The 25,897-nt window shown below is 43.8% G+C and overlaps 1 protein-coding gene across 1 annotated transcript in view; it reads right to left on the bottom strand.

Annotated features, from left to right (window-relative positions):
* Positions 1-25,897, bottom strand: part of ADARB2 (adenosine deaminase RNA specific B2 (inactive)) — a 672,719-nt gene that overhangs the window by 311,141 nt on the left and 335,681 nt on the right. The window contains exon 2 of the mRNA XM_017962507.3: positions 13,985-14,071. Within this exon, the coding sequence (XP_017817996.2) occupies positions 13,985-14,071 (87 nt within the window). The remainder of the gene's footprint in view (positions 1-13,984; positions 14,072-25,897) is intronic.

The following is a 25,897-nucleotide window of genomic DNA, read 5'->3' as shown; positions in this document are numbered from 1 at the left end:
TTATGGATGAGAGTCACTGCACCCGGCCACATTTCGGTAATTCTCAAAATATTTCAAAGTTTCCCGTTATTGTATCTGTTATGGTGCCCTCTGCTGTGTGATCTTTGATGTTACTATGGTGGTTGTCCTGGGGTGTCATGAACCACACCCATTTAAGATGGTAAACTTAGTAAGTGTTGTGTGTGTTCCGACCGCTCCACCAGCTGGCTCTTCCCTCATCTCTCCCTCTGCTTGGGCCTCCCTGAGAAGCCCCAATATTGAAATTAGGCCACTTAATAACCATGCAGTGACCCCTTAGTGTTTAGTGAAAGGAAGAGTCAGTCCTCTCTCACTTTAAATCAAAGGTAGGGAGGGAGGCATGACGATAGCCAAGATGGGTCAAAAGCTGGCCTCTGGCAGGAACCCAGGCCACTCGCTTGGTTTCTGCCCCTGGGAGTCTTACCACCTTCATGAGACAGGCAAGCACTTTAAAAAGACCTGTAATGTCCCAGTGTTTTCAGGGTAGGTACCAGGGGTCGGTGGTCAGGAGCACAAGCACAGCTCCTTTGGAATGCATTTTGGGAGCGTCGGGCAAGAATAAAGAAACACACGCCTTACTCAGCAATTCTGCCGTTGGAGATGCGTCCTACAGAAACCTTTATACACAGAGGCAGAGCTGAACAAAGGTGTGCACTGCAGCATGCTTTCACAGAACTGAAAACTTTGAAAATGCCCAAGTTTCTATGGTTAGAGGAATGATGAGTAATCAGTGATATAATCACACTACAGAATATATAGAATACTGTATAGCAGTTGCGTCTAATGGACTATGTCTGTATGCTTCCACGTAGATGAATCTCAAGAAATAGGATGCCAGACAGTAAAACTGACTTGCAAAATAGCCCATAGGGTAGGATATTACTATTATAAGAACACCAACGTTCTATATTCTTCAGGCAGTCATCCATCTGTGACAAAGCTGCTGATGTGTGGGTAATAAAGATCCAGTCCGGTCTCCCCTGGGGAGTGCAGGAGGGCAGTGCAATGAGGGGCTGGGGGTGACTTCACGTGTGACTGCGGTGCTTTATTTCTTTTGCAGAAAATGTTCTGAAGTCAATTTAGCAAAATCATCATTTGGCAGCCAGGGTGATGGATGCATTTGATGATGATTTCATTTTTCCAGACTGACCATCCTGGACCACTGTTTTCTGGCAAAGCTGTTCCATTAGGGAATCTCAGCCATGGATGACCCCACAACCTGCTGGGTCCATACTGCCCTCACTGGTGAATGTGCTTCTGGAAGGCTCCATGCAGGTTTACCACAAAATACAAAATTACGGTAGTGAGCTGCGCCATTGCCCCTCCCTGAGGCCTGACTCCTGCAGAACCAGACTTTGTTGTTTCTCATTGCCCCCGTCATCCCTGGGGAATGTATTAATGTCCGATTTTCTCAGTGAGGAAGTTCCTTTACTGAGGTTGCAGAGTTTGTTAGCTGGTCGAGGTGCAGTTCAGTCCCAGGCATTGGATCACTCTCATCTGTGTTGTTGCTATAAAGGTGATTTTATGGAAACTGATTACTTCCATCATTGTCTTGGCCTCTGTACAGTAAAACCCTTTTCTGGGCTCTCCGGAAGAGGAAGAGGAAGCTGAACCCACAGGCTGCCCCACGTGTGACCGAATGGTGAGCTGTGCCAGGTAAGAACACACAGGCTTCCCCTCACTCACCGGCTTCGTCCGTGGAGAGAGGCTCTTCTGCTGGGTGTGGATGAGTTTTTTCCATTAAGCAAGTGGAAACTTGAGGCAATTTTTACAGCTAACCCACAGCTTAGAAATAGAGGTTGAGTGTGGCTGGATGTTGACACGTGGACTTGCTGGCCATGTGGCCCGAAAGCCAAGCAGCAATGAGACCTAGCTGGCCCAGCCCCACGTTCCCTGCCCCTCAGCTTATGACATCATTGTTGGAGAATAATAAAAACATACATTTCGCAAGCACAAAAGATGCCTTTGAAAATCGGGCAGCTTTGCGAGGTATCCTGACACTGGAGAATGTTCTTGTCAGGTTGCACGCTGCCTGCCCATTCAGCTTGGGGTGGAACCATCCGTCTCTTGGCCTCAACTATCATTACCATCTGGGTGCTCCTGCAGAAGGCTCTCGGCTCTGCTTTAAAAGTGCTCTCTGTTTGCTAAAATCTCTATTTCTCATTTGAATTTCCTGAATTGTGAGGTGGCTCTGTTGTTTTCTCTGGCAATTGTGTCTAAAAAGTATTAGGTTTGGGGAGGTAATTTTGTTCAAAATGTGGATCTGAGAGCTTGATCAGTATAGGTGCACAACGTTCATTTACAGTTGATGGCAGTAGAAACAGTTACCTTCTGAGGAGAAAGTACTGAGTGCAAATGCTTTTGCTAGTCATTATGCACTTTGGGTATACATATAGCACTGAACTCTACTGTTTAGTGTGTTTCAGGCCAAGGGTTAGCAGATGAGATTAACCATGTGATTTTCCAAATTGAACTTAAAGATGGAGCAAAAAACCCAACACGGTCAACTCCCCAACCCCATACCAGACTGCATGTAAATTTGCTTGGTACTCTGTAATTTCTTATTGATTTCTCGCAAGGTGGAGATGGACGAGACGGCCAGTGTGATTACAGTATGACCTTTGCTGGATCTTGGATTGGAACTCACGGAGCAACGCTTTGCCTCTAGCTGCACTGAACGCCTCTTTCTGATTCAATGTCCTATGACTCTCAGAATTAAAGTTTTCCATGGCATAAACCATGAATGTCAGATCATGGTATGAGGGCCTCTTTCATGATATCAATAATTAATAATAACAGCATACTTCAGGGGCCTGTCCTGGACACACCAGCTGGGCCCTCTGGGGGTGATATCACCCGATTAGGGTTCGGACTCCTCTGCACAGGCCCCGATTCCCATTTCCCTGATGTGGGGGCCTAGCACAGAGGCCACAGTCCAGTGGTGGCCTCTGCATGGAGCTGTGGGGAATGGGGGTGCAGCGGGCGCCACCCTGGGCTCTGCTCCATTGTTCACGGCTGTGTGACCCTGGACAAGTCACTCAGTCTGGCCAACTGATTTTTTAAGACAGAAAATGAAAATTTAAAAAAGATTTGCCTTATAAGGTTCTTACAGGGATGAATGGAGGCAGCACATCTAATGGGCTGAGCGAGAGTCGGCCGTGGGGGAACATTGGATGCATTTTGAAAACACAGCAGGGAAATGGCGGGGCAGACACTTCTCACCCCCCTCTCACCGCGTCTCGCCCACCTTGCTTCTCTCCCTCCGGGTCCCGGTTCTCTCTCTGCTCATCTTTTTCCCTGAGCTTCTCCGTGCACTTTACAGGAATTCCAGGGCACCTGGAAGAAGGCTTTCCAGGGCCTCACGTCTGCAAGTCACGAGCTGTGGCGGGGGTCGCATCTCCCGCCTTGAGAGTTTTTGAGGGAGTTTTGCTCCCTCAGAAGGGCCGAGAGCAGCATGAGCTTTTCCACACACAACAAAGCCTCCCCTCTGTCCCTGGTTGGCAAGGCAAGAGTTCGTTCTCACAAAACCTTCCAGAACCTACTGGGTCAGGTAACAGTGCAGGTGCCTGAGGCATACGAAGGGAAAAACAGGCTTTGCCTTTTTGTCCCTTGGATCCAAGTGGGACGAGCCTGACACTGTGACCCTGTGGCAGTCGTGGGGCTGGGCTGGGTGAGGGTGGGAGCGGAGCTCACCGTGTGGTCCTGTGGCAGTCGTGGGGCTGGGCTCGGTGAGGGTGGGAGCTGACCCTTGGGGAGTGGCGCTCTGGGCTCTGAGGCTGTCGGCGGATGGAGGAGCTCAGGCCCAGGTGCTGCCCTGCTGGCCTCTTGCTGTAGCAACTTCGTGTGAACCACTCGCGGCTTTAACGCTGACTTTACAAATTAACGTTGGTATTAAACGTGTTACACTTTCCTGCCTGACCCAGGAAATTATTCTCATTTTTTTCCTCCATATAATCAACAGGTTTCTCACACTCAGTCGTCATATATAAAAACCTAGAGATAAAGCATCAGGAGACCAGGAAAACACCAGGCTCTACGTAGAAAGCTGTTGATGGAAAGCTGTTGTTGATGCACCTGCTTGGTGAGTCTCAGAGCCCAATTCCTGCACTCACCAGGGTCTCTACTTAACAGGCTATACCCTGGGGGTGAGGGGAGCTGGGGGACTGTCTGCCTCCCCTCTTCATGCTGCTTGTGGAAGTTACCCCCTGGTTGTGTCCCAAACCCCTCACTCTTTGTCTGTGTGCTCCGAGTCTGGGTGTTCCCAAAGGCCAGCAGGGAAGATGATAGCGGCTGTTACCTACACAAAAGGCAGTGGAAGGTGCCAGTGTTCATTTACTTGACTGTGGTAACTACTTCACCAAGTGTAAGTGTAACAAAACATCATGATGTACACCTGAAATATACACAATAAAACCCACAATAAAATATATTAAAAAAAGTCAGCCTTACTTAGGCTCATGAAGCCTGATTAGCCCACCGATGGGCAGCTCTGCCCTTGCTCCGAGAGGCTAGGCATGGCCATGCCCCTCCTGAGTCATCCCCTCTGTCTCTGATCCTCAGAGCAGGCACACTGAGCTTTTCCCTGGCTCTCACTTTTTGCATTTTGTCCCTGTCTTCTCTAGGGAAGCTGTCTCCAAAGCTCGGTGCACAGATTGGTGAATGGACTTGTCTCTGGGGCACAGAGGTGGATTCCAGAGGCTGGGTGCTGGCAGTGTGACCTGACCCATCACACAGTTCACAAATGGAACCTACTACACGGGCCTTGTTAGATCAATGGAGATGCTGCGTGTAACAGTTTTAGCATGATCTGTCAAATGTTGCAGACACTCTGAATGCGTGATTTCAGCAACACATCAAAAAGATGATTCATCATGAGCAAGTGGGTTTTATTCCAGAAATGCAAGGATGAATCCACCTCTACAACAAATCAATAAATGTGATTTACCACACAAATGGAACTAAAAACAAAAACCATATGGTCATCTCAATAGATCTATAAAAGGCATTCGATAAAATCCAACATCCCTTTATGATAAAAACTGTCAACAAACTAGGCATTGTAGACACATACCTCAAAATAATAAGAGCCATCTATGACAAACCCACAGCCAATGTCACACTTAATGGGGAAAAGTTGAAAGCATTTCCCTAAGGACTGGAACAAGATGATGTCCACTCTCACCACTTCTACTTAAAATAGTACTAGAAGTCATAACCAGAGCAATTGGGCAAGAGAAAGAAATAAAAGACATCCAAATGGAAAACAGGAAGTGAAGCTATCTCTGTTCCCTGATGACATACATGTATGTTATGTATACCTGGAAAACCCTAAAGACTCCTCTAAAAGACTCCTCGATTTGATAAATGACTTCAGTAAAGTTTCAGGATACAAAATCAATGTACAAAAATTAGTAGCATTTCTATACATCAATAATGTTTAAGCTGAGAACCAAATCAAGAACTCAATACCATTTACAATAGTCACACACACACAATAAAATACCTAGGAATAAATTTAACCAAGGAGGTGGAAGACAGCTACAAGGAGAGCTACAAAATACTGATGAAAGAAATTGTAAAAGACACAAAAAAATGGAAAACCATCCTATGCTCATGGATTGGAAGAATTAATATTGATAAAATGTCTATATTACCCAAAGCAATAGGCAGATTCAATGCAGTCTCTGTCAAATTCCAACATTATTTTTCACAGAATTAGAAAAAACAATCCTAAAGTTCATATAAAACCAAAACAGACCCTGAATAGCTAAAGCAGTCCCAAGAAAAAGAACCAATCCAGATGCATCACATTGCCAGACTTTAAATTATACTACAAGTCTATAGTAATAACAGGATGGTATTGGTACAAAGATAGACACATAGACCCGTGGAACAGAGTAGAGAACCTGGAAATAAAGTGGCTCATCTCCAGCCATCTGATCCTCAACAGAGCTTACAAAAATTAACAATGGGGAAAGGACATCCTAGTTAATAAATGGTGCTGGGAAATTGGCTATCCATACGCAGAAGAATGAAACTGGACCCCTATCTCTCATCACACACAAAAATTAATTCAAGGATGGTTTAAAGACTTAAACATAGGACCTGAAACTATAAAAGTTAGAAGAAAACCTAGGAAAAACTTCTGGACATTGACCTGGCAAAAGATTTATGATGAAGGCCCCAAAAGGAAATGCACAAACCAAGAAATAGACAAAGTGGACCTAATTAAACTAACAAGCTTCTGCACAGCAAAACAAAACAAAAGAAAAAAAAAAACAAAAAAGGAAACAGACAACCTACAAAATGGGATAAAATATTTGCAAATTATGCCTCTGACAAAGTACTAATATCCAGAATCTAGATGGAATTCAAATAACTTAGTGAGAAAAAACCAAACAACTCCACGAAAAATTGGGCAAAGGGCATGAAGAGACCATTTCTCAAAAGAAAAAATATAAGCAACTAACAAACATATGATAAAATGCTCAACATCCTAGGGGAAATGCAAATTAAAATCACACTGAGATATCATCGTACCCCAGTCAGAATGGCTATTATTAAAAAGTTAAAAAAAAAAAAAAAGCAACATGTTTGTGTGGATGCAGAGAAAAGGGATTGCTTATGCATTGTTGGTGGAAATGTAAACTAATTCAACTTCTATGGAAAACAGTATAGCGATTTCTCAAGGAACTAAGAATAGAACCACCATTTGACCCAGCAATTGTACAGCTGGGCATCTACCCAAAGGAAAAGAAAATCGTTACATAAAAAAGACACCTGTGTGTGTATGTTCACCTCAGCACTATTGACAATAGCAAAGACATGGAACCAACCTAAATGTCCATCAACAGTGGATGGATAAAGAAAATGTAGTACATATACACCATGGAATACTATGTATCCATAAAAAAGAGTAAAATTATGTCCTTTGCGGCATTATGAATGGAGCTGGAGGCCATTATCCTAAATGAACTAACTCAGAAACAGAAAAGCAAATACTGCACGTTCTCACTTATGAGTGGGAACTAAACCATGGGTACACATGGACATAAAGATGGAAACAGCAGATACTGAGGACTTGAGAAGTCGGGAGAACAGGAGATGGGTAAGGTTTGACAAATAAGCTATCAGTACAAGGTTCACTATTTGGGTAATGGGTACACTAGCAGCCCAGTCCCCACTGGGGTGCGGTATACCCAAGGACAGTATATACCCACTGGGGTGACACCACCGGGGCGGTATACCCAGGGCCAGTCCCTCCAGCATGGGGCCAATATACCCGCAGGGGCCGAGCCTGCCACCCAGACCCGGTATACGCATGAGACTGAGGCCGCCACCCACGGGGCAGTGGTGTACTGCAGGGGCCAGTGCCTCTGCATGGGACAGGTAGCCCTTGCGGGGACCCGGTAGCACCCGCGGGCCCGGTGTACTTGCAGATGGGGTAGCACCCACTTAGGGTGTGCCACCCATGCACAGGTATCCCTAAGCCTAAAATAAAATGAAATTAAATTTTAAAAAAGTTTTGGCATGACCTACCAAATGTTGCAGGCCCTCAGAACACATTAATCATGACCGCAAAAGACACTGTAAGCCATGTACAGCACGAGGAAGCATGAAGAGGGAGGTGTGGGGCCCACCTCCCAGGGTGGTGGGGATTTGGGATCAAGGGATTTGAGGGGCCTGCATTATAAAAATGATGTGATTCTGAAAATGCATTATTTGCATTTGGAACAATTCAAATGGACAATTCAAAATAGAATATAAGAGTTGGTGATTCCTTTAGTCCACTCCGAAATTTATTATCCCAAATAATTATTCTAGCCAGTCATAATTGCATACTCATAGTATATTAGAGCTGGGTGTAGGACTGCAAGAAACTCATGTGCTTACACCAGGGCAGACGGGGAACCACTTGCTATGTCAGCTGCACATCAGGATTCTTAGAAAGGTTTAGCATGTAACCAAGGAGATGAAAGATATCTACAAGGAGAGCTACAAAACACTGATAAAAGAAATGGTAGACACAAACAAATGGAAAGCCATCCCATGCTCATGGATTGGAAGAATCAATATTGCTAAAATGTCCATATTGCCCCAAACACTAGTAGACTCAACGCCATCCCCCTGTCAAATGGCCACAGTTATTTTTCACAGAATTAGAAAAAGCAATCCTAAAGTTCACATGGAATCAAAACAGATCCCAACTAGCCAAAGCATTCTGAGAAGAACAGAAGAGAAGAATATCACTGTCTGTCTCCGTGTCTCTCCCTGTCTTTGTCTCGCTGTGTCTGTCTCTATCTCTGACACACACACACACACACACACACACACACACACACACACGCACGCACGCACCTCGTTGGATAAGGCGCCTCAGAGTCACTCACTCAGACTGGAAACAGATTCTTATCAACCCCTGGAGGGCTCCAGCTGGTAAACAGCGCCTGAGTGTGTAACGTAACCAGTGTGTGTACGAGTGTGTGCCTGAGCATGTGCCTGTGAGTGTATCTGTAATTGTGCATGTGTACATGTAAGTGTGACTGTGTGTATGCATGTGTGTGTGCATTATGTATACTTTGTGTGTGTGTGTGTGCATTTGTGTGCACACCTACATCAGTCCGGTGGGAAATGGCAGCGAGCTAGGCAGAAAGCAGGATGGCATGGTGGCCCTGGGGGGACAGCGCAGCTTCCCTGCCCTCTTGCCCTCAATGGGGCTCACACCACACTTCTTCTCCCTGGAAAATTCCTGATGTGGACTCCACGCACCTTCCCTAATGAAACCCGCTCCCAGTGAGACTCCGTGGGTGGCATCCCGGCCGCCCACACCCTGGCATGTCCTGCGGCCTCTGCACCCCAGCCAAGAACCTCATTCTGGAGACCTCCTAGAATGAGGCATCTGTGAACTGTGGCTTCTCTGAGGTCTTTGTGAGGCACCAGGTTTTCAGAGAGCTGCACATATCCTTCCGCTGTAGAAATTAGATAAAAGCAGGCAAATAATTTGGAACTATTAGATAAATACCACAAACCACAGTAATAGGATGATGATGAGCAATTTGAAAACTCAGGGAGGCATCTGCATGGGAAAATGCAAAATGAAATGATTTCCATCCACTTCTCTCACGGGCGTTCTCCTGAGCCTCAAACGCCAATGACCTTGTTTGATACAGTGTCCGGAAATGTGCTAAGTTTAAAGTTTTCATGCGTTAAAGGACAGCATTTGGCGGAGAAAGCCCAACGTTTTATATTGTCATGACTGTGGTGAAACTTTTGCTTTCCAAGTGAAAGCTGTTCTGGCCGTGCAAAGCCGGATGGCCTAGGCTGCTGCTCTTCATAGGCGGAGAGCAGGTGCGGGTGGGGCCGGGCCTGGTGGGTCTGCCCTCCGTCCGCCCCCCGTCCGCGGAGTGCAGGGCTGCGCTTACTCCAGAGCTCAGGCGTCCTCTCCTCTGGCTCCCGCTGTCCGTCCTCTGCTGGGCCGTTTGCACGCCCGGCTTCCCCTGTGCGGCGTCACTGGGACCGCCCGCATCACTAATAATGACGCTGCGTGTCTGCGGGTCAGACGGGCTCCTGGGAGCCAGCCAGGCGGCGCGCCACGCTACATTGGAAGAGATAATGTTGTTCCTGGTGAAGGTTATTCTGCGGCCGAGCAGCTCTTTTCCCTCCATGAAGCCCCGCTGAGGGACTGGAAGGCAGGTGCCTGGGTTCTCCAGGGCACAGCAGAAGTTCTGTAAGCGGCAGGAGGCAGGCTGGGGCCGGGGGTGGGAGCCAGTGGCTCCTGGCATTTGCGGAGTGGACACTGGCAGGCTGGGCAGCTGCAGAAGGGCCTCCTTCAAAGACTCATCACGCAGGACCCCACGGGGCTGGGCCTGTGGTGTGTGGGACTCAGGAAGGAGCAGGTGCGCCTGTCGGGAGACCTCTTTCTGGCACAGCTCCAGGGCCCAGGGCCGTCTTTGTGCCGGGCAGCCTTGGGCTCACCTGGTCAGAACTGGGTTGGATCCCACCCTCTGCGCAGTGGTCAGCAGAGAGTTGACAGTGACCAGATGGCAGGAACTCATGACTGCTCAGCGTTGGAAGAGAAAGCTCCTCAGAGTTAACTGCCCCAGGCAGACACGCCTTACAAACGTGGAGTTGTTCAGTCCACTCAGCCAAGACCAGCGTATGGGTGATGGGCTTCCAGGTGCGGCTCCCAGGCCCACTTCCCGCAGGTACATGGCGTGGTGTGTGCCCTGCGAGCCTGTCCCCCGCTCCGCACCCTTAGATGAGGGGCGCTCGGCCCCAGACAAAAGCCATGATCCTGTGAGGTTGTGGGCACCCAGCATCCACAGGGAAGCACATGGGATTCCCCAAAGGTGGAATACATGCCAGGTGGGATGGGAGCGGCCCTCGTGTCGGAGCCCACAGACACATAGACTCACAGGGCGTGAAACACGGGAGACGGGAGGAGGCAGGGCAAGGTCGTGTGTGCTCCTACCACCCACCCTCGCTCCTGACATATGTGCGTGCACTGACGTGCACAGACTCACACACCACACACCTGTGCACATGTGCACAGACACACACTACACACATGCACACACGTGCACAGACACACATCACACATATGCACACACGTGCAGAGACTCACACACCACACACATGTGCACATACCACACTCGGCACACATGCCACATGTATGCACACACCACACACATGTACACACGTGCACAGAGTCACACCACACACATGCACACACACGTACACACACCACACACATGCACATACTCACATGCCACACACATGCACACACACGTACACACACCACACACATGCACATACATGCCACACACATACGCACATACCACACTCGGCACACATGCCACATGCATGCACACAGCACATACATGCACACACCTGCACAGACACATCACACACATGCACACACGTGCACACACACACCACACACATGCACACACCTGCACAGACTCACATGCCACACACTTGCACACACACGTATACACACCAGACACATGCACACACATGCACAGACTCACACATCACACACATGTGCACATACCACACTGCACACATGCCACATGCATGCACACACAACACACATGCACACATGCACAGACACATACCACACACATGCACACACGTACACACACCACACACATGCACACACATGCCACACACGTGCACACACCACACACATGCACACACGTACACAGACTCACACACCACACACATGCACACACTGCACAGACTCACACACCACACACATGCATACACATGTGCACACACCACACACATGCACAGACTCACATCACACACATGTGCACATACGACACTCGGCACACATGCCACATGCACACACAACACACATGCACACACGTGCACAGACTCACACACCACACACATGCATACACACACACCTGTGCACACACATGCACACATACACACATGACACATATGCATGTGAACACACCCCACACACATGTGCACTTCCCCACACACCACACATGCCACATGCATGAACACACATCACAACACACACACACACACACATCTTTTTCTACCTTCCCGTGCATCTGGATTACAAATGGATAAGGCCGAGCAAAGGCCGAGCTGGTGGTGCCGCAGGGAGCTATGAAGGGAGGGCTGATTCATTTGCAGGTTTGTCTTTGAACAATCTATGAAAAGAAAGTAAATAAACAGCATCTACACGAAGGGGAGCAACTAGTTGATTGATTGAAAATGAGACTTCTCAAGCATTTCAAGAGCATTTTAACTACCATAAATGATTTAAAGTTATTGTTACCTCTAAGTTTCTACCCATTAGCGTGGAGGCTCTGAGAGGTAATGTTTATAGCCCAAGGCAGCTTGGCTGCCAGGACAGAGCCTGAAAGGCTTCCGGAAAGTCCAGAAAGTCTTGGCCTCGTCAGGCCGTCTCCTCTTCTCATTGCCCGCTGTGGGGGTTCTTACGGGGGGGCAGGGGGAAGGAGAAGCTCCTACGTGGGGTGGGGACGTCCCTCTCTTAGGAATCTCAGGGGCAGAGCAATAATTTTCCCATGCGGCCAGGCGGTTTATTTCTCCAGATCTTGGCCTCTGGTTGCTACAGAAAGGCGATTGCTGCACCTCTGTAAGGTAGAAAACATTCACTCCGCACCGCAGATGTCCTCTGGCCCTTGCTGAAGCTTCATTTCTTTTTCTCCTGAGGGAGGCCAGCTCCACCCAGGATCCCAGCAACTCCAGGTGTGGAGGAGGAGGAAACAGTGAAGTTCCCCTTCCCAGGTGTTTCCAGGTCCACATGTCAGGCTCAGCTTGGGTAGGGGGTGTGTGCTCCTGGGGGCTGTGTGCTCGTGTGCTCTTGGAGTGTGTGTGTTTGTGTGCACCCCTGGGGGGCGTGTGTATGCACACATGCACATGCCTAGTGTGTGCTTTTTACTTTCTCTATCCCAGATTTCAGAAGTAGTGATCAATAAATGGACTCATCTGGAAATTTTCCAGTTTGGGTCACCAGAGAACAGAAGCGACCTGTGTCAAAGCTTGGCTTGAGTCTCAAGCTGTGCTGGGGAGGGAGCACGGAGTCTGGGCCGAGCCCTCTCTAGTGCCAGCACACCCTCCTCCTAACCTGCTCCTTCCACATCTAGAAGAGAAGGGGTCCAAGAGAGGGCATTGACCTTCGCTCTGGTCCTGACACTAAAAGACTGTGATGCTGCTTTTGCTGAAAAACCTCCATTTCCAGTACGGTTAATTATTATGCTGTCTGGGAAGGGCTGTGTTTCCCAGGCTGATGGCAAAGTGCACGGCATCCCTTGCAGACCCTTCCCACTGCCTCTTGTTGGTCTGACCAGCAATCCCAGGGTCACCTCACCTCCTCCCCGTCCCACGACAACAGGAGTGTGCTGACCTCTTCCTGGTTGAAAAAGGAGCCATCTGCCAGGTGGTGTTAAAATTTGAGGAGCTGTTCACATGGTGTGGAATGTCTTGTCCTCTTTGTTAAATGCCTGACAATTTGCTGTGAACATAGAGGCCAGCTCCTGCAGCCACACACTCCTGGATCCTCACCCCCACAGTAAGATCCCGAGACGCTGCTCAGATCCCTTTCCTAAACCAGCCTGGTGCCATCCTGAGGAGTCTCCTTGGCCCCTTTCCAATTTCATGTGCCAGAACTGTTTGCACAGGAGGGACTCCCATCCAGCCCTTTCCTTGTTAAATACTTGTACAAACCATGCTCTAAGACACCATGACCATTGCTCTTTCTGGTTTGATGAAAAAACAAAGGAAGGAGAGGAGAGAATAGTCCAAGAAAACTGGTTAATTTCTTGGAATCCCTGGGGTTCTCAGTCCCACAGACATTACTGACACTTTCCTGCCCTTTTGGTAAGGAAGGGATTCCTGGTGAGGATGAGACTCCATGGAACTGAAGATGAGAATGGGACCAACCAGGCTGGAAACAGATCCAACCAGGAAATGCCACAGGTGGGGATGAGACTGCAGGTGAGGATGGGACTGCTGGTGAGACTAAGTTTCCAGGTGAGGGTGGGAGCACAGGTGAGGATAGGATAGATTCCAGGTGAGGATGACACTGAAAGTGAGGATGGGATCACAGGTGAGGTGGGACTGCAGGTGAGGGTGGGACTGCAGGTGTGGGTAAGATTCCAGGTGAGGGTGGGACTGCAGGGCGTAGGACCTGCGGTGGGCGATACAGGACTTCAGATGAAGACAGGGTTGTAGGTGGAGATAGGAGTCTGGTGAGACCCTCAAATGAAAAGGATTCCAAGTAAGGATAGGATTGCAGATGCAGGTGGGACTGCAGGGAAGATGGGGATTCTGTAGGGGACTGAGAGCAGACACTGTCTCTCCAGGTAAGACAAACAGACCCTCCCAGATGACCCCAGGTATTTCAGGTTTTGGGGACAGCGGGGGACCCCTGCACACAGAATACAGGGGCCTTTGTGCACTTTGGGGAAAGGAAGCTGCTTACTTAGGGTGTCTTCATCCTCCGTGTTTGTGGTGCCAGGACTCAGGTGCTTGAAGGGAGCGAGGAAGGTTGACAATATGCTTACTTTATCTGGAAAGAAAAGAACAGGAAATGCACTTTTGACATGGAGTTTCAGAAAAACGCAATGCTTTTAGAAGTTCTTATTACTGAAGGTTGGACAAGGGACGTGGAAAGGTCACTTTGGTGTCAGCCATTTCATTCTGGTTCAGTCTTTTATTGAATATCTGACAGCATTTTATCAAATTCCTTTCTCCACTCAATTTAAAATTCTACGATTTCCTTCTTTCTCCTTCTCTTATTTTGGCATCTCCCTTCACCTTGCCTACGTCCCTTAAAACTTTAAGCAGCTGTCTCCAGGGTGGCAACCTTGCATCTGTTTACAAGATCCCGGGCAGGGCAGAGCCTTCCGTCGAGATCATTTCACAGAGATGGGCTAAAACAAGTAAAACGATCTCACAATTAAAAGAGAATGGTGCAAATAAAGCCAAGACTATCTTTCCCTATTAGTGCAGAATTTGCTTTCTGGGCTTGACATGCATTAAAAATAAAGGACCTGTCACTTAGCGGGCGTTTGGCAGAAGTAGAGGAGGGGAGGAGGGAGCTAGTGGTGTGGGCAGAGCACGCAGTCCTCCCAGAAATGCCCAAGCGTCCTCAATACGGTGGCTGGAATTCCAGGGACTGCCTCTGCCTGAAGCCTGTGGCCAGGTGAGCAAAGGCCAAGCAGGTCTTGCCTCCTGGGTCCCCACCACTCAGAGTGCAGCACGATTGTGGAAACAGATCCAACCAGGAAATGCCACTCCTCACCAATAAAGTATGCTGTTTTACTCCCATGGTCTCAGCAATTTATTTCATCAATAGCGAGATTAAGGAATGGTGGGTTCGAGGTATGATTGAGAGAAATAAAAATGACTAATAAAGGGATCCGAAAGAAAAGCTCCTTATTTTGGAGATTTCCACCACCTAAATTAAACCACCGCACTGGGGAGTATTGGTCCACACGTAGAACTCACTGCACTGCAGAGGAGACACCAGCAGAGACACAGCACAGGGAGCCCCTGGCTCCCAGACGTCCTCCAGTCTACACGGTTCGCATGTGCCATTATGAACCTGGACCTCATTGATTAAGAGGCCCCAGGTGGAAATCTTAGCGTTGCTCATGGAACACGGTGCAGAGTACGACAGAAGCGTGTCCTAGCGTCCCTGCTGTCCAAGTTCCAGGGCACTGGCTGTGGGATCGGCTACTTTGCTACGCGGGATCCTTCCCTCTCCTTCGGAAGCTGTGGACACCCATGGGCGGGATTTCCCAGGAGGTCACTGAGTTTACATCACCCTGTAATGAGGACAGCTGTCCACAGGTGCCCCACCATGGCACTGTATATCTCCCTGAAGTGTAATTTCTCAAGAAAACATGAGCTGCTGGTTTCATCTGCCCTTGGCCTTCAGGCATCCAGACCCAGCCTGAAACTGGCTCTTTTTCTTTTGAAGCTGAGCCTGTTTTCTCCTTAGCCAAGGTTTTCAGAGGCCAGGAGAGTTCACACTGAAATTCATTCGGGAGCCCGTTAACAGCTGTTGTTTCCAGTAGGGACGGGCAACAGAGAGAACAATAAATAACTCAAATATAAAATGCCTGTGCCTTCTTTGTTCTACCAAACAAGAATAAACCAGGGAAGGGTTTGCTCTTCTAAACCCTCGCAGCCCAAACTAATTTACTACAAGAGAATGAAATATCTTGCTTGAGTTATAATTTCATTAAGGGAGTCCAATAATGTTACACTAAGAGTGTGAAGCTCAAATGATTTAGTCTGGAGGATCTCAAGATGAAATTACATTTTTAATAAAGTAAGGCTACCAGCCAAACACTCACACAAGCGCACTAAACTATTCCTGACTTTACTTTAGCAAAATCGTAAGATATTTAAGGATTGTTTTAGATCTATCAAAGTTTTTACTTTCTGATGTTGCTAGATTCATCAAATAAAAATTCAGGATATCCAGTTAAAATTGAGTTTTACATAAACAGATAATTTTTTGGTATATAGGCATTTCTAATATTGTGTGGGACACACACATAAATATATATCTGTGTACATATATATATATGTATATACACACACACATATATATACTTAAAAACCTTATTCATGGTTTATCTGAAATTCAGTGGAAGGCAAAGGACTTCAATAGACATTTCTCCAAGGAAGATGTACTAATGTCAATAAGCACATGGAAATGTAATCAACATCACTAATCATTAGGGAAATGCAAATCCAAACCACAATGAAATATCATCTCACACCCATTAGGATGGCTATTAGAAAAACAAAGCAAAATCAGAAAATAATGTGTTGGTGAGGACACGGAGAAATGAGAGCCCTCTGGGGGTGTGAAACGGGGTAACCGGCAGGTCAATGCCCAAATAATTGAAACTCAGAGAGATAACGGCACTCTCATATCCACGGCAGCGTTGTGCACCAGAGCCTAAAGGTGGAAGCAGCTCAAGTGTCCTCAGTGGATGAGTGGATGAGTGGATGAGTGAAACGCGGTACAGCCAAGCAATAGAAGATTAGGCAGCCTTAAAAAAAGGGAAATCCTGCCATTTGCAACGAGCGTGCAAGAAACTGGAGGACCTCATCCTAAGGGAAATAAGCCAGGCATAGAAAGACAAATACTAGTGCATGATCTCTCTCATACGTGGAATCTAAAAAAAGTTGAATTCATAGAAGCAGAGTAGCATGGTGGCTGCCAGGGTCCATGGGGTGAGGGGAGAAGGGAGAGAGTGAGGAGATGTTGGTCTAAGGTACAAACTTCCTAGGATGAATGAGTTTTGGAGTCTTAATGTGCCGCATGGGGACTCTGGCTAATAACACGTATTGTCCACTTGACATGGGATAAGAGAGCAGATTTTAAGCATCCTCATCCCCCACAATGGTAACTATGGCTGGTGACAGATGTATTAATTAATTTGTGGTGATCGTCATTACACAACATATATATCAAATCATCACATTGTACACCTTGAATATATTCAACTTTTATTTGTCAATTAAACATTTTAAAATTAAAATAAATACGTAAAAAACAACGGCAAAACAAAATCAAATGTAACTGGGCGTCCTGTATTTTCTCTGACACTCCCAGTTGTGCCTAACCAACTTTTCTTTCCGCTAGTGCAGCGGACTTTAGATTTCATGGGACAGCTTGAGCAACCGAACTAAAGCAAAGGAAACAGAAAGCCAGCAGTATTGCTAACACTTATCTATTGCTAAAAGTACACCTGAAATTCCAGCTATGCTCTGCAATCACCGTGAAGGCACGTAAGCTCTGGGAGAGAAGCGATTATTTCTAAGAAAGGGCAGACCGCGTCTTTAGAATGTTCTTGGAAAAGGACGTGAAGAATTCCATTTTTAATACAGAAAAAGTACGACAGAAGTTCTTTGGCGTCAGGGCCTCTCTTTGTGGTTTCCTTGGAACCCATTGTCCATTTGGGATCTGATCTATATTCTATTAGTTCAATATGAGTGGAACTCTGATATTCAGATAATTCAATTTTTTGCATGTTTTTCATTGTCATCTTTTGAAAATCTGGTTTTACTCAAGCTTCTGATGAAAAAAGGAAGCCATACTTTTTTTTTTTTTTTTGCCTTCATTCTGGACCTTTTGGGTGTGCCGGAGAAGCTGCATCGCAGGGCGCCCCATGCTGTCGCTGCCTCCCCACCCTCTGGGTAACGCCTAGAAGAGCGGGCTGGGCTGGCTGGCTGTTCCTCTAAAAACGTCAGAGGTTGGCTGGGCAGTCTCCACGCCTCAGCTGCTCACATCCTGGGTTCTTGAGCTTGGGCTCCCATTATCGAATATGGACCAGCTGGAAGCTGACCCGGAGGATGCAGTGACCTGGGGCCAGCCCTGGTCTAAGAGTCAAGAGTCATTTTCAGGAAAGGTCGATGGCTATTTTTAATGCATGGCTTGAAAGTTCCAGGACACTTGCTTTATAAATCTTGTTACTCACTGTGGAATAAACAGCATTTACTTGAAGCAGTTTTATGTATTTTAGGGGGCATCTGGGTGAGCATCTGGAGGGCACAGAAGCCCTTGCCTGGAACCACGTGCAGCTGTGAATTGCAGTTGGCCTCTGCAACACTGAGGCTCTGTGGTTATCGCCGGTTTTTCACATTATAACAGTTTGGGAGAACTACTACACTGTCAGGGCTGAGGGAAAGAGACACTCACTGGAATAATTTGTAGGTATTTTCAGATGTCCTAATCATCTTCTTTAGAAATAAAATGTCCTGAGTTAATAGTCTACTTGTTGTTTCGTGTTAACATCTTGGGGTGAGGATTATCCTTGAGTGAGATAAAAAAAAAAGCGATGGCTTATTTTCCCTGAAGGGCACTTGTGGCTATGCCAGCAGTTTTTCATTCAATATCACGAGTCCCCTGAATTCATGGCCTTCCCCAGAATGCTTGATATGAATTATCAGGTTTTAAGAACATGTGGTTGAAGTATTAGGTGTTAGTGTACTTTGCAAAATCAAAATAACTGCACATATTGAGGACACGTGGTTACTTCGTCATTAGTCACACTGCATAATCACTGGGACACGTCTTAGCTTTCTTGACGTATTTATTCCAGGTAAAGAATCTGAGACATTGAGAAGTTAGTGGATGTGCCCAGAACTATCTATAAGGTCCTCAGCACGTCCCAGGCTTCCAGCCTGCAGTTGCCTTCCGCACTGGGCAAAGGCTACTTGAGGAGATCTTCATCTTCCTATCTTTTCCTGCCTGAGTAAAGTTTATCCTTGTAGTGTCTGCTGAATGTTCTGGATTTTTATTCCTTGCCTTGCCTTTGTTAAATTTTATTTAACCTTCTATGTTTCATTTGTCATATCTTTAAAATCAGAATAGTATCTTTGTTTCTGGGGCCACAAAAGGAAGAATAGTGCAATAAATAGTTTTTAATTCAAATATGAAAAGCATTTAAATTTAGCGTCTGTTTAATATTTTGTAGAAAAATCAAATGTACTCTCCTCTCTGCAGAAGTAATCACATACAATGTATTCATAAACAAGTTATCGGGGATGGCTGAAAGCCCCAGGACCAGACGGTGCAGAGGAACATTCCCTCATCGTGAAGAGGGAGAGCCAGTTCTCTACCTTTCCTGGTCCAAGGACCATGACTCCACAACATTAGCTGAGTGGGGCACAATGAGATTTCAGTTCTGTCTTACCAAATTCTTTCTGATCTATTGAAACCAAGAAGGAAAATGGTAAGTGCATTATAGTCTCCTCCAAAGTGAGCCTGGAGAAGACATGAGTGTGTGAAGTGATCTTGAGCCCACATCACAGTCCTAGAAAGAGCAGGAAGGAAGGCTCACTGGCCATGAATGCACAAGCCCCTGGCTAGGATGAGGGAGCTGCAGCTCACTAGCTGTCTCATTATAAACAACAGCAAAACTGGACAAAGTCTATGAAACAACCGGTTTCAGAGTTTGGATGCCAGGCAGTCGTGACCATTGTTGCTGAGAAAAGGAAAGCATGTGAGTGCACCCCACAGCTCCACAAGCCTCCCACCTGGAAGCTCTTTTCAGCAGTAGAAAAGTGGACCTGAAGAAGAACAAGCACCACTGTAAGTTGAGAAGGTGAAAACCAAAGCTTGTGCTGCTGAGGCAAGTAGAATTTGAGAGCAGAAGGCAGCTGCTTCAGAGATCTGGTGGGGCCACTGGATTTGGTTGAGACTCAGCCCCACATGAGAAGGGGAGACTCAGATCTCACTGAGAGCAGTGGCTGGGGACCTGTGAGCTAAATGAAAATTCAAGTGATGGCACAATGCTGAAAGTCTGGCATTCTGATCAGGCAGAATTATAGATCACTGAAGAGCTAGGATTCAGCTGGGATGGTAAAAAGGTGATGTTTAAGGACTAGGAATACTCTAGTCCTAGATTAAGAACTGCCATGAACATGTGCTAACAAAGACTTAAAACAAGCTTTGAAATGATCTAGTTGATCATTTCAACTAGAAATTGGTCAGTAATAAACTACCCTTGGTCAGTAATAAGCTACCTGCTAGAAGAAAACTCAAGAACACCACAAAATCCATATTCTCAACAACATGGTATCCACAAAGCCCAGCAAATAATGATATAGTAATAGTAATGACATTGCTAGATGTGAGAAGCAAGGAGAATATGACCTATCCTCAGAAAAAAATACAGTCAAAGTAAAAAGATCTAATGATGCTGAAATTAGCAGATAAGGATGTTAAATAGATGTTAGAAATATTTTTAAGAATTTAAAAATAAAGGGGACATAATAAGTAAATAGATGGGGAATCTTGGTAGAGAAATGGAAACTGTATAAATAAAATAAAAATTCTCAAGCTCAAAAACATAACATTTGAAATGAAAAAATTTACTGGATGGGTTTCACATTAGATATGTCATTTCACAAAACATATCAGTAAATTTGAAGGCAGATCAGTAGAAACAATCAAAACTAAGCACAGGGAGAAATAGAAATGGTGAAAAAGGTGACAGAGACTCAATGATCTGTTGGACAATATAAAGCAGTCTAATTTATGTATAATTGGAATTCGAGAAAAAAATGGAAAAACTGTTAAGGTAGAAAATGTACTTTAAATAATAGTTTTAAAGTTTTCAATTTTTTAAGACACATCAAATCACAGACCCAAGTATCTCAATCAAACTTACACAGAATAAACCTGAAGAAGACGGTACAAATCAGCACAGCCAAACTCCTGAAAACGAAAGACAGGGAAAGTATTTTCAAAGTAGCCAGAGAAACGAGACCTCTCACATACAGAGCAACCGCAACAAGAATGACAGAATACAAATTTGAATTCTGCTAAAAGACTATTAACTCTTTAAATACAAGATAATGACAGTGTACTGTAATGTTTATTATATATTTAGAAAATATATAAAAAGAGCAGCACACACCTTGGGATGGGGTAAATATAATTATTCTGTTGTAAGTTTCTTCCTTTGATCACGAGGTAGTTGGCTATGATAAGTTAAACATGCATACTTTAATCTCTTGATCAGTCACTAAAAATAATACAAAGAGGTATAGCTAAAAAGTCAACAGAGAAGATAAAATAAAATACTAAAAATGATTGATTTGTTGAAAAAGGCAAAGAAGGAGAAACAAATAAATGGAATAAACTGAAAAAAAATTAGCAATATGGTACACTTAAATCCAAATATGTCAGTGATTACATTAAATGTAAACGGACTAAGTACTCCAATTAAAATGCAGAGATATTCAAATTATATTTAAAAAACAAAACATATTTTTGATTGCTACAAAAATGTACTTCAAATATAAAAATGTAGATAGGTTAAAAGTCAAATAATTGAAAGAGATACATCATGTAAATGCTTATTTTAAGAAAGATGGAATGGTTATGTGAACAATAGACACAGTAGTTTTCAAAATATGAAATATTGCCAGGGATTAAGAAAGACATATCATAATGATCAAGTCGTCAAGATAATATAATAATCATTGGTGTTTATGCACTCAACAGAGTTTTAAACAACATGAATAAAAAACTAAAAAAATGAAGGAAGGTAGAAATATATATAATGATAGTTTGAGATTTTAACATTCCTCACCTAGTTACCGATAGAACAAGTAGTGAGAAAAAGGCTGTATTGAACAAAAAATTAAAAGAATGCTAACAGCTAACTTGACCTAACTTACATTTATAGAACACTGTATAGAGTATTTGTTGAGATGGACTATACACTACAAAATAAAAAAGGTCTCAATAAATTTTATAGGTTTGAAATCATAAAAGTGTATTTTCTGGCCACAATATAATCATGTTAAATATACATAACAAAAACATATATGGAAAATCTCTATATACTCAGAAATTAAGTATCACCATTGTAAGTGACCAAAGTGTTAAAAAGAAATCACAGGAAAATTAAAACCTCTTTATTCTCAGTGATAATGAAAGTATAACATACCTCAATTTGTGAAACAGAGTTAAAGCAATACTGAGAGACACATTTTAGCTCTAAATTTATGCTTATATTAGAAGACAAGAAATGTCCAACATTATCTAAACTTCTACTGTCAGAAGCTAAAAAGGAAAAAAAAAGAGAGTACAACAAACCCAAAGTTGTTAGAGGAAGAAAATACTAAAATTAATAGTAGAGGTCAAAATAGGAAGTGGAAAACAATAGGGGAAAAAACTCTAATGAAACAAAAAAATTGACTCTTTGAATAGGTTTGATAAATCTCAAGTTAGATTAATCATGAAAAAGGAGAAAAAACTTCCATGTTATCTAATTAGAAATAAATAAGAGGATCTTATTACAGTTCCTGCAGTCATTAAATAAGAATATGGGAATAATGTAAACTATTGTGTACTAGTTAGTGAAAAACATAGTTGCAATGGGAACATTCTTTGAAAGGCACACACTGTCAAAGTTCACAGATGGAGAAGCAGAAAACCAGAAGAGTGCAATATATATTAAGTAAATTTAATTCATAGTAAAAACCACCTCACGTGTAAACTAGGCTCAGACAGCTCCCTCTGGTGAATTGCAAGAAGTATATAAAGAAGAAATTATACCAATTCTGTGCAAAATTTTCTAGAAAAATGGAAGGGGGGGTGACTATCAAAATTATTTGATGAGGCCAATGTTAATCTAAAGCCAAAACCAATCAATGATATTATAAGAAAAAAAAAAACCCCTACAGACCCATGGTCCTCATGAGCAGATGAGTTTTTAACAAAATATTAGCAAATCAAGTTCATCCCTATATAAAAAGGTTAATGTATCATGAACCAGTGTGGTTCATCCCAGAATGCAAGATTGGTTTACAGTTTGAAAATCAAACAATGTAATTCACATCCTTAACATAATAAAGGGGGAAAAAATCATAGCATCTCAATAGACGCAGAAAAAACATTGGAAAAACACATGCCAAACCTCCACACTCATATTTACAAACTATTGCTAAAATAAGTTAAAGATAAATAAATAGAAGGATACACCATTTTCACAGAATTCAAGATTCAATATTGTTGTAATACCAATTGTCCCCTAATTTATCTACAGACACAAAATCCCATTCTTCATGAAAATTCTCAACACACAAAGGACTAGAGGAAAATTTCCTTAAATTGATACAGGACATATACAAAAGTTATAGCTAGTATTATATTTAATGATGAAAGAGTGAATGATTTCCTCGTGGGATTGGGAACAAGGCAAGGATGTCTGCCTTCACCACCTCTATTCAACACTGCACAGGAGGTCCTAGTTAGTGTCATAAGGCAAGAAAATAAAAGTCATAGAGATTGGAAAGGAAGTAGAACTGACTTTATCCTCATGGCATGATCGTATTTGTAGAAATTCCTAGGGAAAGATGAAAACAACTACCAGAACTAATAAGTGAATTCACGTATACAAAAGTCTGCGTGCTTCTATGTATCAGTTGAAAAGGCGGAAAATTAAATTAAAAAACAATACTCTTAGGACAAAAAGTTATAAAATACTTAGGTATAATTTGAAGAAAAAAAAAGATATGCCAAACCTATACTCATATTTACAAACTATTGCTAAAATAAGTTTAAAAAGACCTAAATAAATAGAAATATATGCCATTTTCACAGAATCTAAGATTCAATATTGTTACAAATCAATGGTCCCCTAATTTATCTATAGATATGATTCGATCTCAGTCAGTACCCTTGTTGCAATTGAAAGATAATTTTGAAGTTTATATGGAAATGCAAAAGACCCAGAATAGTCTAAACAATATTGATACTGCAGAACAAATACAATGTAGTAATGGCGTAAGGCTAGATAAGTACCAGTGGAACTAGGAATAGAATCAAGTCTCAAGTCTGTATGATCAATTGATTTTCAACAAAGGTACCAAAGCAAGTTGATGAAGGAAAGAAAGTCTTTTTAACAAATAGTACTAAGAAAACTAGACAACATATTGAAAAAAATGATTCTGAGCCCTACCTCACATCCTATGTGAAAATGATCACAAGATGGATCATAGACCTCAATGAAAAAGCTAGAACTATAACTTTTTAGGAAGAAAATTGAGGAGATTAGTTTCATGGTTTTCATGTAGGCAAGGATTTCTTAGCTAGGAGATAGAAAGTAGTAACTACAAAAGAAAAAAAATGACAAATTAGTTATCATCAAACTGGAAAAATTCAGCTTGTTGAAATACACTGTTGATTAAGCTAAAAGGAATGGATAGATTGGGATGATATATTTACAATCAAGGTGACTGTTTTGTATCCAGAATACAAAAACTCTTGCAACTTAATAATAAAGGATATCAAATCTCCACTTATAAAAAGTGGGCAACATACTTGAACAGAAACTTCACTGTGGAAGACACTACAAAGATACACAAATAGCCAATAAGCACTTCCAAAAGACCAGCCTGGGCCACATGGTGAAACTCCATCTCTACAAAAAACAAAAAAATTAGCTGGGTGTGGGTGTGTGTGGTGGTGGGTGCCTACAATCCCAGCTACTTGGGAGGCTAAGGCTCATGAATCGCTTGAACTGGGGAGGCAGAGGTTGCAATGAGCTGAGATCGTGCCACTGCACTCCAGCCTGGGGGACAGATAGAGTGAGATTCTGACTCAAAAACAAACAAACAAAAAGAATAAAAGGCTGACAGTGCTACATGTCTACATGTCAGTAACCATGTGGAAAATCAGAGCTCAGACCTTGGTATAATAACTTCAAGAAATTTTGGAAAATGTCTTGGTTGTTAAATATACACCTTTCCTACGAACTACCACCTCCACTTCTAGATATTTACCCAAGATAAATGAAATGTATATGTTCACAAAAAGAGTCACACGGGGATATTGATCCAAACTATTCATCACAGCTTAAAACAGGAGAGATCCCAAATACCTATCAACAGAAGAGTGGATACACTAATTCTGGTGCATTTATACAATGAATTGCTCTTCAGTAAAACAAAACAAAATGAGTGAACTATTACAATTTTACTTGATGATATAGATGGATTTCAAAAACATTATGCTGAGCAAAAAAATCTGGGCACAAAAAGGAATATGCAGTGTGGTTCCATTTACATAAAGTTCCAGGAGGCTTTCAGCACTCCATGGAGAAAGCAGAGCATGGGCTTCTCTGAGGGGGGTGTGTGGATTGCGGGGAAGAGGCGGAAGTGGGCTTCTGCTGGTAAAATGAAAAGATGCTGTATTTAGATGGGGCATGTGCTACGTGTGTGCATACCTTTGTCGTTGGACTGTAATGTGTGCGGTTTGTACATTTTGCTGTATGTAAATTATACTCCCATTATTAAAAGTAATAAAAAAAAACAAAAATCATGACTGGACAAGAAAATAAATGATGTAAAGCAAGCCTCAAAGAATTGTTGAATCTACAAAGAAGAAAATTGAGGATGGTAGATATTAAATGAAGATCCCTGCTAGGAAAGCATATCTGCTTATGCCTCTGCTTATCAGGACTTAAGCTTTCTATTTTCTTTTTTATTCCCCCTATTTTATAGATGTGAAAGCTCAAATATATCAAAAAGCCTTAGACATTGCAATAAGAAAAATTATAGTCTCAAAGACAAAGTCCTTTGGAGCCAGCTTTGGATTTGCACTGAGGATCTGCATCTACATAAAATAAAGGGGGAGTAACCAGTGAGGGGGAAAACAAGAGCTCCAGAAAGCTGCAAGCTGGGATCGGAACTGTGAGCCTCAGGCCTGAAGGAAATAATGTATACAGTGGTCCGTTTCCAAGACAATGTGCCTTAAATCGGCTTAGGTCAGCAAACTACAGAAAAAACAGGATATACTAGGCCCCTGCTTGGATAGCCGACACCTACTTGTTGGCCCACTCCTCTGCCCCTT

Source organism: Papio anubis, chromosome 11, assembly GCF_008728515.1.
Source record: "Papio anubis isolate 15944 chromosome 11, Panubis1.0, whole genome shotgun sequence".
Taxonomy (NCBI): domain Eukaryota; kingdom Metazoa; phylum Chordata; class Mammalia; order Primates; family Cercopithecidae; genus Papio; species Papio anubis.
This window is presented reverse-complemented; position numbering and strand designations above follow the sequence as displayed.